The 15138-nt window shown below is 41.0% G+C and overlaps 1 protein-coding gene across 1 annotated transcript in view; it reads left to right on the top strand.

The window, feature by feature from the left end:
* UNC80 (unc-80 homolog, NALCN channel complex subunit) overlaps positions 1-15138 on the top strand; it is a 119980-nt gene that overhangs the window by 66416 nt on the left and 38426 nt on the right. The window contains exons 30-43 of the mRNA XM_079311196.1: positions 758-865; positions 1512-1650; positions 2856-3037; positions 3368-3499; positions 4593-4779; positions 5792-5923; positions 6672-6815; positions 8744-8844; positions 10328-10414; positions 11136-11319; positions 11902-11996; positions 12813-12902; positions 13257-13358; positions 14582-14762. Coding sequence (XP_079167322.1) covers positions 758-865; positions 1512-1650; positions 2856-3037; positions 3368-3499; positions 4593-4779; positions 5792-5923; positions 6672-6815; positions 8744-8844; positions 10328-10414; positions 11136-11319; positions 11902-11996; positions 12813-12902; positions 13257-13358; positions 14582-14762 — 1864 coding nt within the window. The remainder of the gene's footprint in view (positions 1-757; positions 866-1511; positions 1651-2855; positions 3038-3367; positions 3500-4592; positions 4780-5791; positions 5924-6671; positions 6816-8743; positions 8845-10327; positions 10415-11135; positions 11320-11901; positions 11997-12812; positions 12903-13256; positions 13359-14581; positions 14763-15138) is intronic.

Genomic DNA, 15138 nt, shown 5'->3' with positions numbered 1-15138 from the left:
TCAAAGCATTTATGAAACAGCAGGAGAAAGGAATTTGAGATGCAGTGAGGTCTCCTACGAACACATGCAGGGTGTTAGTACAGAGCTCACTGCCAGAGAGCAGTTGACAATTTTAGCTTTTTTCATGGAAATGAAATGGAAATAGCCTCAAGTTGCATGAAGGGAGGTTTAGACTGAATATTAGGAAAAACTTCTTATCTGAAAGGTTTGACCAGGCTGCCCAGGAGGCAGTGGAATCACCATCCCTGAAGGGCTTTAAAAAATGGAAGGATGTAGCACTTGGGGACATGATTTAGTGATGGATTTAGAATTAGAATACTGGTTTGGCTTGATGATTTAGAGGTCTTTTCCCACATCTATCATTCTGTGAGAGGAATCATTCTGTGCACTAAACATTTCCTTTGGTAATTTTTCAGAGGGGAAGCTGTAGACTTTTTTGCCTCCAACCTACTTAACTAAATACATGGGTGTGGCACCAGAGAAGATTACACAGTGAACATTCACATTCTTCATTTGGTTAACTGTCTTCTGCCTTAAGATTTTATTAGGAAAAGCATTGTTAAAAATAGAAGAAAATTCTGTAAGATGTGTTGTCTCACTGAAACTAGGCCTGTTGCCAGCAAAGAAGAAGGCTTTGTGCTACAACTCTGGAATCAGATGGTTTCTGGTATATGGAAATTCCTCTTGTGCATAATTTCCTTTTCCATATTTTGAGAAATATCAATGTGAACTCCACTTTCTTTTTATTTCCTTCCAGTGCTCAGACAAGTCATGCTTGAGGACTCCTTCTCTTAAAAAGAGAGTGATTGATATCAACCTGGAAGGGAAGAAGGACTCTGGAATGCTAAAATACATCAGGAATCAGGTACTGATTAAGCCATGTGCTAGTTAGGGAGGCAGATAGGTAGGTGCCAGGTTAAAATGCAAAAAGAGGAAAAATATATATGGATCTCCAAATTCATGTGAAGAACTGTTCCTGATTATTAATCAGTTCAGCCCTACATCTTTTCCCAATCTGAGTAATACTAAATTTAAACTTTTTAAGGAAACATGATCAAAGAATCCTTTAAACATTTTAGCTCCATTAAATCACAGTCTGCATCTCTGGCTTTCCATAGTGACATAGGCACCAAAGCTGAGGATACAAAAAACCAAAGGATTCCCAGGTATGTTACAACTGCAGCCTGTCAGTTTAGAGTATTAATTTTGTTCTTGCTTGTTCAAGGTTCCTGAAGAAACAGGACTCTTTATAAGCCTGTTCTTAGTGAGAGTCTAATGGACCTGTACTGCTGTTTGTGCACCACTTTGGGAGAGTTTGGCTTTCCTTCTGTCCTCTTTTTTGGTGCTTTGGTCATGTGAGGGACAATCAAAAGCCTCTAGGAACCAGATTGGTAACACTGCTGTTTTAGTATGGGCTGAAAGCCACGTTCCTTCTATGTAGCATGTTCTGAAATGGATTAATCTAGAGGTTACTGGTGGATAATCTGCAGGCATGGCTTGGTTTGTTGCAGGTAATGAGCCTCTCCCCTGCCCCTTTGTCACTGCTGATCAAGGCAGCTCCCATCCTCACAGAGGAGATGTATGGGGACATCCAGCCAGCAGCCTGGGAGCTCCTGCTCAGTGTGGATGAGCACATGGCTGGAGCAGCAGGTGAGAGACCCAAACCCCTTAGCATGGCTCACAGCCCACCACAGCACTCTGCAGTTTTGTGCTGGAGGAATCTGAATGCCACCAAGGGTTTTCTGGGGCTCTGTGGGAAAGAGGTGGTCAGAAGGATCCTGGATGTGGTGGGTGTTTGGAGAATATCAAAATTAGTATTTGTATTCAGTTGGGTTTGTAGGCAGAGGAAACAGTGATTCAGTCAGTCCAGAGTCTACCAAAGCATTTAGTGTGCTGCCTCATGGAAATGTTAGTCCCAGGTGAGAGCTCACATCAAAACTGACACAGGGAATGAGTGAAACTACCACAGCTCCTGTTATGCTGTAAGGAAAATCCTCATGTTGCATGGAGACAACAGCACTGCTCATTAAGTACTATTATTGTATGGTGCTACCTCAATTTTCCATTTCCACATGGTTTTACAGTGTACAGATGATTGGTGATGATACATGGTTGAAAGGCATCTTTAAGGCAGAGGATTAGGACATCATATGCCTGTGAAAGTAGTACTTTGAAATTCTGCACATGAGATAAAATTTATTACAATTTACTACAATAAAATATAAAATATAAAATCATATACGTTGTTGCAAAGAAGTAATAAGAATTTTTCTGCTTTGAGCTTGGATCTTCTCCCTTGGAAATGATCTAGGTTCAGAATTTATCCCTTGGCCAAAAGATGACTGACCTAATGACCAGCTGTGAAAAAAAAAAAGAGAATGTGTCAGAAGAGGTATTTAATTAGTGATTCAAAGTATTAATGCTACTGTAAAGCACTCTGTACAATTCCAGAGCATCTGTAAAAGGCAGAGTTTCTGTTAAATCAGCCATGATTAATCCACAGAAATCACTTGAAAGTGGAACTCCTGAAACCCAAACTCAATTAGTCCCTTTACTTCAATATTCTTATTTTAAACAAGCCATGGCTGACAAGATGAAAGGTGTACTTTATTTCAAAAAGCAGGTTTTCCAGAAGAATTTAGAAGCTTCAGCTGTGTGGCTCCAAAAGGTGGAATCACATGTGCTTGGTGTCATGAAGCAATACAGTTTTCTTCAGGCTTGGTAGATTAGTGATCCTGTTTATGGAGCCAAGATGGGGTTTTGGTGTGGGTTTGTACACTTTTTTTTTTTTTTTTAATTTGGCAAATAAACACATTATTGAGGAACACAGATGATCAGATACTCTCTCCCTGCAGCTGCCATGTTCCTCCTGTGTGCTGTGAAAGTGCCAGAGGCTGTTTCTGACATGCTGATGTCCGAATTTCATCACCCAGAAACTGTGCAGAGACTGAATGCCATTCTTAAATTTCACACACTCTGGAGGTTCAGGTATCAAGTTTGGCCAAGGATGGAAGAGGGAGCACAGCAGATCTTCAAGGTAGATAAGTGACATGAAGCTTAATGATGACATTGCAGCTTGCCTTGTGGGATAGATGTGTAATGAAATTGTTTAGGGAGGGAAAAACAAAGATTGTATAAGTCTCACTAGTGGGGAGGTGATATGAAGAAGTCCTGTATAAACCAGAGAAAATAAAATGGGGATTTAGGTCAGGAGATATATCAGAGAAGATGTGTGTCATACATGGTGTTACAGTCCAATGAGATACAGAGGTGGATAAAATTGGCAGAGTTAATTTATGTCTTGGGTACATGTTTAATTAAAAATAATAGTTTGCTGTAACAAAATGTCTTCCATGGTTTTGTTTAGATTCCTCCTCCAAGTATAAACTTCACTCTGCCTTCTCCTGTGCTGGGAATGCCATCTGTGCCAATGTTTGACCCTCCCTGGGTCCCTCAGTGCAGTGGGAGTGTGCAGGATCCCATAAATGAAGATCAGTCGGTAAGCAGATGTCCTGAGAATAAACACTGTTTTATCTCTGTAGAAGTGTGGTAAATTAAGCCAAAAGATGTGAATTAACCTCTGAGATTGTCTTTTGTTGGAACCCTGAAGACAGGCAGTTTTGAACTTTCTGTGCTGTCAGGCACTGACCCCCAAAAGAGCACTGCTATTGATATGAGGCTTTGGAGAAGGCTTCCAAATTTGACTGATGGAGTTAAAATTGTGGGTATAGTTTGAATAAAAGTTTGCAATCTAACATAGTGAAGGATTTGGAATTTGGGGTTTTGGAATACAGTAGTAGGCAGAGGGCAAGATGGAGGTTTTAGAGTGGAGGTTTCTTTCTTTCTTTCTTCTTGTCCCTCTTCTTCTTAGAGTTAGGTGGCACTTTTTAATTGGATGGAAAATGTGGGTCATGGGTGTTCAGTCATTAGGTCAAAAGTAAAAATAATTTGGGTGTTAGTTTTTAATTGGACAATTAGGCCTTAGAAAAACCTTGTAATGAGTGAGATACATTGCCATTTCTTCATTTTTAACTTGCTAGCTAGAAGTGCTGCAGCACTCACTGTAACATAGATAAGAGTTAATAAACAACTGAGTTCAAACATGAAATTCCATGTCTTGTGCATTTAATCTCGACTCTGACTGAAGAGAAAAAAAAAACATAAAAAAGTAATAGTCTTTTCCAGCTGGGAAAACGACCTAGTGTACTCTGTGTAGGACACAGAATTTTCTACATGGGCATCAGAATTTTCTGTTTGTTCACTGAAGTACTGTACTGCACCTCATATCCTTGTGAGAGACACTTAGATCTGAGCAGCACACAGCTGCTCTCTCTCCAAGAGAAGATTTTTTCAATAGAAGTGCCTGAGAGATGATTTGTCTGCACTGGTTCATGTGGTGCCTCCTGGGAGAAGCTTGCACCAAAGCTGATTGTAGGCTTATTGCCAAGGAGTCCCCTGGTGAATCTCTGTTCAGCTGGCACTAGTCTGGTTTATATTTAGAAACCAGGCTGTTGAACTTCACTGAGGTGAAGCCTTTGACAGAGAATCTTGATAGTTTCAGGCTGTGTTTCTTCTCTGTTCCTTCCCAACAGAAGTCATTTTCTGCCCGGGCTGTGTCCCGCTCCCATCAGCGAGCTGAGCACATCCTGAAGAACCTGCAGCAGGAGGAGGAGAAGAAGCGCCTGGGCAGGGAAGCAAGTCTGATCACTGCCATCCCCATCACCCAGGAGGCTTGCTATGAGCCCTCCTGCACACCAAGCTCTGAGCAGGAGGAAGAAGGTGTGCTCTGGGACCAGGAGTTGCATTCCACAGCATTTCCCACAAACACAGAGCACTGCTTAGGGCAGTGATGTCCAGGAAATTTGGGTTTTAGTGTTAGGAAGGTCCCAACCACACCCATTTGTTGAAGTGCCCAAGTCATTGAGAAAAAGAGTGTTTGAAAATTAGTGTAAAAAAAGAGACAAAACCTTGGCTATATTGAGTTCTTTCTGGGTGACAAAGGCACTGACCCCATCTGTTCCAATTTCAGTGGAACTTGCCAGCATTTAAGATCTCAAAGCTCCCAGTTTCTTGGAGGATTTAACACATGAGAATATGCAACAGTAGGAATGAAATCTGTCTTTCCTAACTTAAACATTTTCATCATTAAATGGTGGGAGGAATTGCTCTTTGGCAGTATCCATCCTAAGAAACAGACCTTAGAATATACTGAATTGCCCCTGGGGTTTTCTCCCTTTCTGGTGAATAGTGGGGGGGCACAGGTGACCAGATCAAGCTCAGTACCAAACTTTCAGACAGCCTAAGTTCCATGACATGAGTCACAGTAAGCTTAGCCTGTGGGTGAGGAGTTTTACTGGGCCAGGCTTCCAGAGCACAAAGGCTTCATTAAAGGCATTGCAAAGTATGTTCTATTAGGTGAGCAGAGGGTTGGGGAGATCCAAGCATACACTGGGAAATCTGTGAGCAGAAATCCGAGTTTTTATGAAAAACTAATCACCAGCAACAGTGATGGTTAACAGGGAGTGGATGAAAAGAAGATGAAAAGAAGTATAGGGACAGCTCTATCATAAAGTAATGCACCAGAGCACTGAGCACTCTTACAGACCAGTGTTCTGCTGTTTCCCAAAGCATGAGCAAATGACTGATCTTCACAGCTTTTAAATTGTGTCTTCTGAATGTTACCTGACGTGACTTCTCATCGTTCTGATTTGGTTGTAACAGCTATCCTTCAGAAGACTCCCTGCAGCCTGTGGGCTGGATCTGGACTGACATTCTGTGTTCTCTTTGTCAGTAGAAGAAGTTGCCAACCTGGCCTCCCGCCGTCTGTCTGTGAGCCCGTCCTGCACCTCCAGCACTTCCCACAGGAATTATTCTTTCCGCCGTGGCTCCGTGTGGTCGGTGCGCTCAGCAGTCAGTGCAGAAGGTGGGGGGCTTCACCTTGGAGTATTCCCTCCTAGGGTTTCATTCACTGCAAGCCTTTCCTGTTCACCCATAAAGCTCTGGCATTCCCTTTTGCCAAATATAATTCCAAGTTTGAGACACTTTATTATATTCATTATTTTATTCAGCCCTGCTGTCACAACACTTTCTCTTGCCTCTCATGTTCTACTCGGAGAGTAGGGCTGAAAAAAACAGTATTTTATCAAAAGGAACTAGGTTGCCTACAAGAAAAGAAATGCAAATTGAAAAATTACAGATTTACAATGAAAATTCCTGATCAAGAAACTGTCTGGAGGCTTCATTCCTACATGGAGATAGCAGTAAACCTGTCATGTTTGCACAGTGAACAGTATTCTGATCTTTGTTCTGCGTGTAGAGCCACTAACTTAAATGTTTATTGTTGGAACCCTGAAAACAAGGAGAATTGAATTTTTTGTGCTGTCAGGCAGTGACCCCCCAAAAAACAAGCGAGATACATTGCCATTTCTTCATTTTTAGCTTGTTAGCTAGAAGTGCTGCAGCACTCACTGTTCTGTAGATAAGAATTAATAAACAACTGAGTCCCAGCATGAAATTCCATCTCTTGTGCTTTCAATCCTGACTCTAACAAAAAAAAAAAAAAAAAAAAAAAAAAAAAGGAAAAAAAAGAAAAAGTAATAGTTTATCTAATCTGCCTGGGTAATAGCACAGTGTACTCCCTAACCCCTCTTCTGTTTTTCTTCCTGCTGCAGATGAAGAGCACACTACTGAGCACACCCCAAACCACCACGTGCCCCAGCCACCCCAGGCTGTGTTTCCAGCTTGCATTTGTGCAGCAGTGCTCCCCATTGTCCATCTGATGGAGGATGGAGAAGTCCGGGAGGATGGAGTAGCTGGTATTGACCTTGATAAAACTTCAAGGAATTGTTGCTTAAGGGTGGCAGAACCAGTTTCAAAACTATTTGAATGTAGAGTTACAATAGGAATGTATCTTTGTAGGGTTTTTTCTTTTTATTTTCTACATAATTTGTGTTTGGCTTTGAGGGGCTTTAGCCCTTTCAGGGCTCTAAAAAAGCCCCTAATTCAGAAGAAATATTGAGAAGCTGAAAAAGAATCTAGTGGAGGGGGATGCAAGGATGGTAAGAGGTCTAATGTTCTTTGAGCAGTAATTGTAGAAGCTGGGCTTGTTTGGTGTCATTCACAGGGAACAAAGACTTGGAGGAACTGACTTAAAGTTTGCAACTTGAGAAGTTCAGTTTAGTATGGCTATGGTCTATGATGTCCTTGTAAATTAATAGTACATTTCTTTGCATTTATTTTTAGAAAATGTTAATACGTGTGGACTGTTCTGCTTCCTTCATCTCTCACTCATCATGTCAGCTAATTGAACTTCCTGTTGCATTTTGTATTTAGTTTTATACATCTTGTAAACAGTTTTAGCTGTATGTAGCCAGCCCTCTAAACAATGTCTGTGTGGTTTTGTGATCAGGAGCTGAGTACTGAAAACAAAATAATGAATAATTCCATGTTGTTGTTAACCTTCAGAGGAATGCAGTTAATTGCACTTCAGGGAGTTGATCATCAACACAATTTCACGCTGACTGTCTAATACTGTTCACCAATACCAGATAAAATCACTCAATGCATCACCATGAAATTGAACTTATGTGCATCAACAAAAAAAAAAAAAAACAAGCATGAATTTATTTCTCAGTTATAGTTGCTGGATTCTGTCCATTTGGAGTTATGAATCAAAACAGTTATTTCTTCATCATTCCTAAACAGTCATGTAGTGCTTCCTGTCATATCACCAGTAGTCAGGGGAGGTTCAAATATTAGACTTGGGATTGTTAATACTGGGATCACTGCACTGGTTACCAAGAATCCTAGTGCATCAAATGGGGTCTTGTGTGTTTCAGTATAAAGTATGACACCACTTGTAGGTTAGTTTCCTGATGCACCATTGAGCAGGTTGTGGTTTTTTTCTTTAAAGAGCCAAGCAGCTATCAAGTTGCTATCAAGTTGTCTATTGCAAAGCACATCAGTCTCAAAAGGCAAAAAGTCACAGGTGTTAAAGTCTATGCTGAAGTTTTGGTTTAGAGTCTCAGATAGAAGCAGAAGCTGCTCCCAGCAGTCCCAGCAGGGCTGATGTTGCTGCACCATTTGCTATCTTCTCTGGGTGATGATGATGGTGGTGAAGAGAGCAGGAACAAAAGCAAAGCAAAAAAAGTCAAAAAGCAAAAAGTGAATCTCTCCCCAGTGCATAGATTCTTAATTACAAACTTCCCAGCAAGCTGAAGACATGAACCATTTCTTCTTAACCTATTAGAGTTCTAGTTTCTAGCATGCCAGGTAATACATAAACTATGCATATGGTTTATCTTGTTCTATCTGAAAAATGTAAGCAATATTCTTCTTACAGATTTTTTATGTCTAAAACTATGTTCCTGGAATCTCCATGGAAACACTAGTACCCAGGACTATGTTTTTCAACCTTCACTAGAACTCTTGCTTCTACGCTGGTATCCGAGACCTTTACTGTCTAAAAGCACTCAAAACTTATTCTTACTTACTTACTTACTTACTTGCTTGCTTATTCTAAAACTTAAACTTACACCTCTACTTTATGTGTGAGTGACTTAATATAATTCAATCCATTCAAAAGTTTTAATTCAGTTCCTGCACTCTGATTTCTTTCTGAAGAATTCAGAGAGACTCTTGACTTACACACTACACATACCAGCTCATGGCTTTTCCAAGAGATGGTTCTCACCCAGATCATGGTTCTGATGGTTCTGATGGGTTTTTTTTTTCTCTCTTACAGTAAGTGCAGTTGCTCAGCAGGTCCTGTGGAACTGCTTGATTGAAGACCCCTCGACAGTCCTGCGTCACTTCCTTGAGAAGCTCACCATCAGCAATCGACAGGTACACTGCCCTCCCCAGCTGTGAGAGCTCCTCAGGGCAGCAGAGTCACTTGTGGGCATCACTGGAGAAGAGCATTTCCTATTGCAATGCATCATTTGGCTCCAATCTTTGTCCACTGATGCCAACAGGACACAGCTGGTTTATCACCACCAAGGGTCTGACTTGCTCCGAGCCAAGTTTGAGCGTGTTTGGTGACCATGGCATAGGCAGCATTGCCTTCATTCATGCCACTCTACTCAGATTCTCCAAAAGATGGGGTGGCACTGTGTCTCTGTAGCTTATTAGACTGCTTCCAAGAGCGTGGTAAGATTTATGGAAGAAAAGCACACTGATTCTGACTGTGTAGAAGGCAGGGACACTCTCCATATCACTTTCTCAGCTGCATATTTGGTGTATGATATCAATAGCATCACTGGCCTCAGATTTCAAGCCATTACCTAAGAGCTCTAAAATGGATATCAAATCTGAAAAATGTCAGAAAAGGCTGTCCTTTTGTTCCTTGAGCAAGCAGGTGTTGGTGGACTTAATTTCTGAGACTTCTCAGCCATCACCCACAAAGCTTTTATTTAAGGTCAGAAGGTTACATCTGTTTCCTAGAATAGTTTGGGTTGGAAGCAACCTTAAATATCACATACTTCCAGCCTCCCACCACTGGCAGGTAAGCCTTTTACTACAGCAGGCTGCTCAAACCCCCTTCAAATCTACCCTTGAACACTTCCAGTGATGGAGCATCCATACCACCTCTGGTCAGAGAGGTTGTTCAGTCCGTTTGAGAAGAAAGCTGTAATCTGTCCAGCCTCAGGGATCTCTGAGCTATTGCAATCTGTTGTTTCACCATCTATTCATAGGCCTGCCACAAGTACAGAACACAGAGAACAGGTGTATTTCTCTGGAAGCTGTCACAAGGTGTATCACTGGCATGGATTGTCCTCTGCATATCCCTGCCTACAACACTGGATCAAATCTGCTGTGGGGTTGGAGAGCCATAGAAGACATTTGTGATCTGTCTTTCTTTGGCTGGCAATGAGGTTCTGTCCCTTCTATAATCCCTTCACACCATGAGAAATGTCTTAGCCTCCAAAAAAAAGGGGAGTTAGATTCTGCCCATACCTCCCACTCTGCAGTCTGGTGAGGCTCAACCTCCTGCTGATGAACTGGATTTCACAGATCATCTGGGTAGTCAACAGGGACAATCACAGGGACAGGAGTGCACAGTCAGTGGTGCCACAGTCAGTACAAATTGCAGCAGGAGGTACTGGCCTCTCTGAGATAAAATGGGAAAGACACTGGGTGTTGTACCCTGGGCCTTATTTTGAATTGTGTGGGAGCAGTAACAGGTGTATGGTTTCACTTCATGCACTGAGAGACTAATTTGAAAAAGGAACTATGGAAAAATGGGAATAAACAAAGCAAGAATGGACAAAAGGAAGAAATCTGTTCTTCACTTTTTAGTGGGAAGAAAACACTTTTTATTTTCTTTCAGGATGAGCTGATGTATATGCTAAGGAAGCTTTTGTTGAACATTGGAGACTTCCCTGCTCAGACATCTCATATCCTCTTTAACTACTTGGTGAGTAGCTTGTAGGCCCACTGTGTGGCTTAGAATCTCTCCTCTGCCTTCATGTGTGCAATAAATGCACTTAATTTTTCTTATATTTTTCTTACTTGCTCCTGGTTGTGGGTCCAAGGACTTCTTGAGAGAGGAAAAGGAATATTTCTCTTTTTATTAAACCCCTAAGCAACCTGTCATGGATTTCTGAACTGAACCTCAGCCAGTGACTTGAAGAAAATTAGAAGGGTCCCAGCAGCTGAAACCTTTAATTATTTTACTCAATTTGGGTTCAGAAAGTGCTTTGATAATAGACAGTCCTCTTGGAGCAAATCTAGCAGCTTCTTTCAAGATCATGGACAAATGTTATAATTAGGAGGTGAAGCAGACAACATGTTTGCTTCTCCAGGGAGTCTCCTGTAATTTGTGAGTTGTCTGCATGGGCAGCACTTCAGAGCAGAAAGAATGGGAAGGTTTTTTTTTCCTTTTCCTCACCTGCAGTGGTGTTTAAAGCTATACTGCAAGAGTATGTTCTGCCCCCAATCCTCATGATCTCTAGAAAAAGGAAGAATATTACAGGCAGATTTTTCTTTAATATGGATAAAATTTCAGGATGAAAGTTTAATGAGTTTATCCCTCTGAGAGAAGAGAGGTAGAACAATATTTTAATTCTGTGTTTGTATGCTCTGCACAGTTCAAAGAGTGTGCACAAGCTGATATTCCTCTTGCTTGCTGCCTGCAGGTAGGATTGATCATGTATTTTGTACGGACTCCTTGTGAATGGGGCATGGATGCCATTTCTGCCACTCTCACTTTCCTCTGGGAAGTGGTGGGCTATGTTGAAGGACTCTTCTTCAAGGACCTCAAGCAGACCATGAAGAAGGAACAGTGTGAAGTGAAGCTGCTGGTGACTGCCTCAATGCCAGGTATAAGAAATAAATCTTTAAATCTCCTTCACTTATGGCCCAGTTTACCAATAATAAGATACATCAGAACTGGATCAGAAAAAGACCTGTTAGAAATGGCTGTATATTTTAAGGCAGTTTTCCTTCAGTTGAGTATGCAGTCAGTAAATTCTACTGCTGATTCCTTGGAATTCAAAAAGAGCTCTAAAAGAAGAAAATGGAAAGTGAATTAGAACAGTATTTCAACCCAGAGCTTTGTGCTTTGGGCTGTGAAAGGCTGGCAGGAGCATCATTGTAAATCTCTGCCATTCAGACTCTGGGCATCATGAGTCAGAAAAGAGATAAACAGGTTTAACCTTTTGCACATGTTTCTTTCTTAGAGTTGGCAGCTGCTGCTAAAGCCAGCTCATCCTTTAAAAGCAGATCAATTTCTCATTAAACTGTGGAACTGTGAGAATATGGAAACACTGCATAATGGTTACTACTCCCTTAGTCCATCTGCCTGTCCAGGAATGAATTTCAAGGACCACTCTTCCTCCATGGGCATTGAAATTGAGTTAATTAAAGAGGCCAGGGAGAATGCAACAACTTTTCTTTCTCTAGGCACAAAAACCCTTGTTGTGCATGGACAGAATGAGTGTGACATCCCAACACAGCTTCCAGTCCACGAGGACACACAGTTTGAGGCTCTTCTGAAGGTAGGAGTGAGTTTTTGAGCTGGACAAGCTGCTTGCATTTACCTTCCATGCCTGTATGCCAGCAGTCCATGCATGATTATCCTGTTCCAGGGTCAGGAGGGAAATGTCTGTCTCCCTGAGAGGGAAGCTTGGCTGCAATAAGCAGCCTCCCATGTTTAAGGATCATAGAAATGCCCTAAACTCAGAGAAAGCCCAAACCTCACACATAAAACTGCATTTGGAGTATTTGTTGGGTATTTGCTGTAGACTTCTGGTAAATGCACAGATCATTTAAATGTTTGGTTTTATCAACACTCAAATGAGAGATTGATCAAGATTGGAGTGAAAATTATGGTTTAGTAGCCACAACAATATTTTGGTATCCAGGAGCTATGTGGTCACTTTCTGCCAAAATAATTCCTGGTTGGTTTTAATTGAGCCACGTAGGAAACAGATTTGTAAAAGCCCTCAGTTGTCTGACTATGTTAAATTTTACTGAGGATCCCATCTCAGTGTTTTGAAGGGTCAGAAATTCAGTGTCTGCATATTATCCAAGTCTTGATGAATACCCAGCCCATATGAAGTCATCAAGATAAGTAACACCAGTCTTCAGGATTGTGATGCCAGCATGCCCTGATTATCACAAACATACTCATATGTACCTCATGATTAAAAAAAACAATAAATAATTAGAGCCAGAAGAGTGTGCCAGTCTGACTGAGGCATGCATGTTTGTGCCTTTATAGATTATTAAATGGATATTCTTCTTTTGGGTGTTGTGATATTTGTACAAAACAACAAAAAAGTAACAGGATGTATTGATTTCTTTCTTTTCAGGAGTGCTTGGAGTTTTTTAACATACCTGAAACTCAGTCTTCTCATTATTTTTTAATGGATAAGCGTTGGAATCTCATTCATTATAACAAGGTAAGGCAAAGATCGAGTCCATGTGACTTTGATTTTGTGACTTCTCATCTTGCTTCTTTGTAAACATCAGGGCTATCTAAAGGAGAACAAACATTCTATAAGTGGAGTTCTGTCCTGTGGACACCACATCTTTAGTTGTGTGTAACGAAATATTGGAATTGGAGAGAAGAGAGAAGAGGCAGAAGTCAGGAATATCTAGTTTTCTTAGAAAATACTTTTTGTTTTCTGTTTGTGCTCTTTCATGATGCCTGACATTGAACATCCCTGCCCTTCAGAAATGGCTAAAAACCTTGTTTTCCATTCTGTTGAGTGATTACATTTGTTTAAAATGCACTTTTTTCCCTTTCCTGGCAGACCTACGTCCGTGATATTTATCCTTTCCGGAGATCAGTCTCTCCCCAGCTCAACCTGGTGCAGATGCATCCGGAAAAGGGTCAAGAGCTCATTCAGAAACAGGTATCTTACTGTCACCAAATACCCCTTCCCAGAAACAAACCCTGAAAATAATTTTTGTTATATTTTTCCTATTAAAGGCTTTCCTTCATGCTGCATACAGATCAAGAGCTTTGCTAGATAAATAGCAATAAAATCTGTCTGTACATTATAAGTATAGTATAGTATGTATAGTATATATATGTAGTATAATATTTATATTTTACCATATATAGTAAATATACCATATTTATATAGGATAAAATCTATACTGTGCATTATTGCAGGGAGATTAGAGTGGGATGTGCATTCCCTCCTCCCCTACTCTGTCCAGCCAATTTCCTTTAGGTGGATCATTTTGCAGAAAATTTTTAAAAAGGTTGCGTGGGAATTATGCATTTGGTGTTAACAGTTGTATTTTTTGTAGCCAAAATAGAGCTACTGTAGTGGTGTTCTTACTGAGAGTAGGAAAAGATCATCAGAAGTGGTTATAAAAGGCAGCTATAAAGCTACTAAAATAATGGAAAATAAAGTCAATTCCATCTCATATGTGCATGACACAGAATAGGATGATATTTCATGTGCTGCACCTGTCAGTGGAAAGTCAATAAAAATCTGAAATTACTTGGGATCAGCTTGGTTTCTTTAACAGAAATTACTCTGCTTCTAGGAGATGTCCCATAAATAAATAAGTTAATACATCCTACATGATCCAAAAATATGTAAATGGGCTTTTTGTTTCAAGTTTTGATTTTAGCTTCATCCTACTGGTTATGAACTGTCTGGAAACTGCTTCCAAAGTTGCTCCTGGAATTAAATATCACTCTGTATTAATGGTTTCTTTTAGCACAAAAATAGAAATTGAATATCTAGCCTGGGTGATCCTACCAGTCACAAGTTCAAAGGAGGCTGGTAGAATGGAATTTGGTTTCCCAATTGGTGGAAACCAGAAGCGATAATCTGCAGCCAAGGAAAACTTTCTTTGCTCCTTTTCAGTAACACAGAATCTGCTCTGCTTTGTTTTATTGACTTCTCTTTTACAATTATACACCTACTTTCTATAGCCAGATGTCAGCCAGCCTTATCTCAGAAGGTAGATAGCAATTCTAGCTCCTTGTTGACCATAGTTTAAAAACTTGAAGAGAAGAAATACAAACACAGGGCTTTCATCTCGGAGCTGGTTTCTCTGACCACCTTGGGGCTTACATTAATCTACAGAAAAACCTCTGTCTGTTCTTCCCTGCCAGGTGTTCACCCGCAAGCTGGAGGAGGTGGGGCGGGTGCTGTTCCTGATCTCCCTGACCCAGAAGATCCCCCCAGCCCACAAGCAGTCCCACGTGTCCATGCTCCAGGAGGATCTCCTCCGCCTGCCCTCCTTCCCCCGCAGCGCCATCGACGCGGAGTTCTCGCTCTTCAGCGATCCCCAAGGTAAAACTTTGGCAAACTTTGCTCTGAATGTGAAATAATGTTTCCAGCCTGATGTAGGTACTGGTGAAAGCCAGGGAAAGGTGCAGCTTGGACTTTCTCAGGCTGCTTGAAGAACGCATGAGAGAAAGGATTATAACAATGATTAAGCACCTGCTGGATGCGTGAGAGACATGATGTTTTTGTGAAAGCATGTTTACCAGGGGTGTTTATCACCAATGGAATTGAGTCTGTTCTCAGTTCCACAATATAGTCTATAAAAGTGGTTTGTTTCTTTAATAAAGGATGTTTTGCTTCTCTTCTGCATGAAGGAGGTGTTGTTGCTACATCCTTTTTGCCACTCTCCTAGCCCAGCAGCAGCATGATGTTAAATAGGTTA

Source organism: Erithacus rubecula (assembly GCF_903797595.1).
Source record: "Erithacus rubecula genome assembly, chromosome: 8".
In the NCBI taxonomy this organism is placed as follows: domain Eukaryota; kingdom Metazoa; phylum Chordata; class Aves; order Passeriformes; family Muscicapidae; genus Erithacus; species Erithacus rubecula.
Note: the sequence above shows the minus strand (reverse complement) of the source record. Positions and strands in the feature narration are given on the sequence as shown.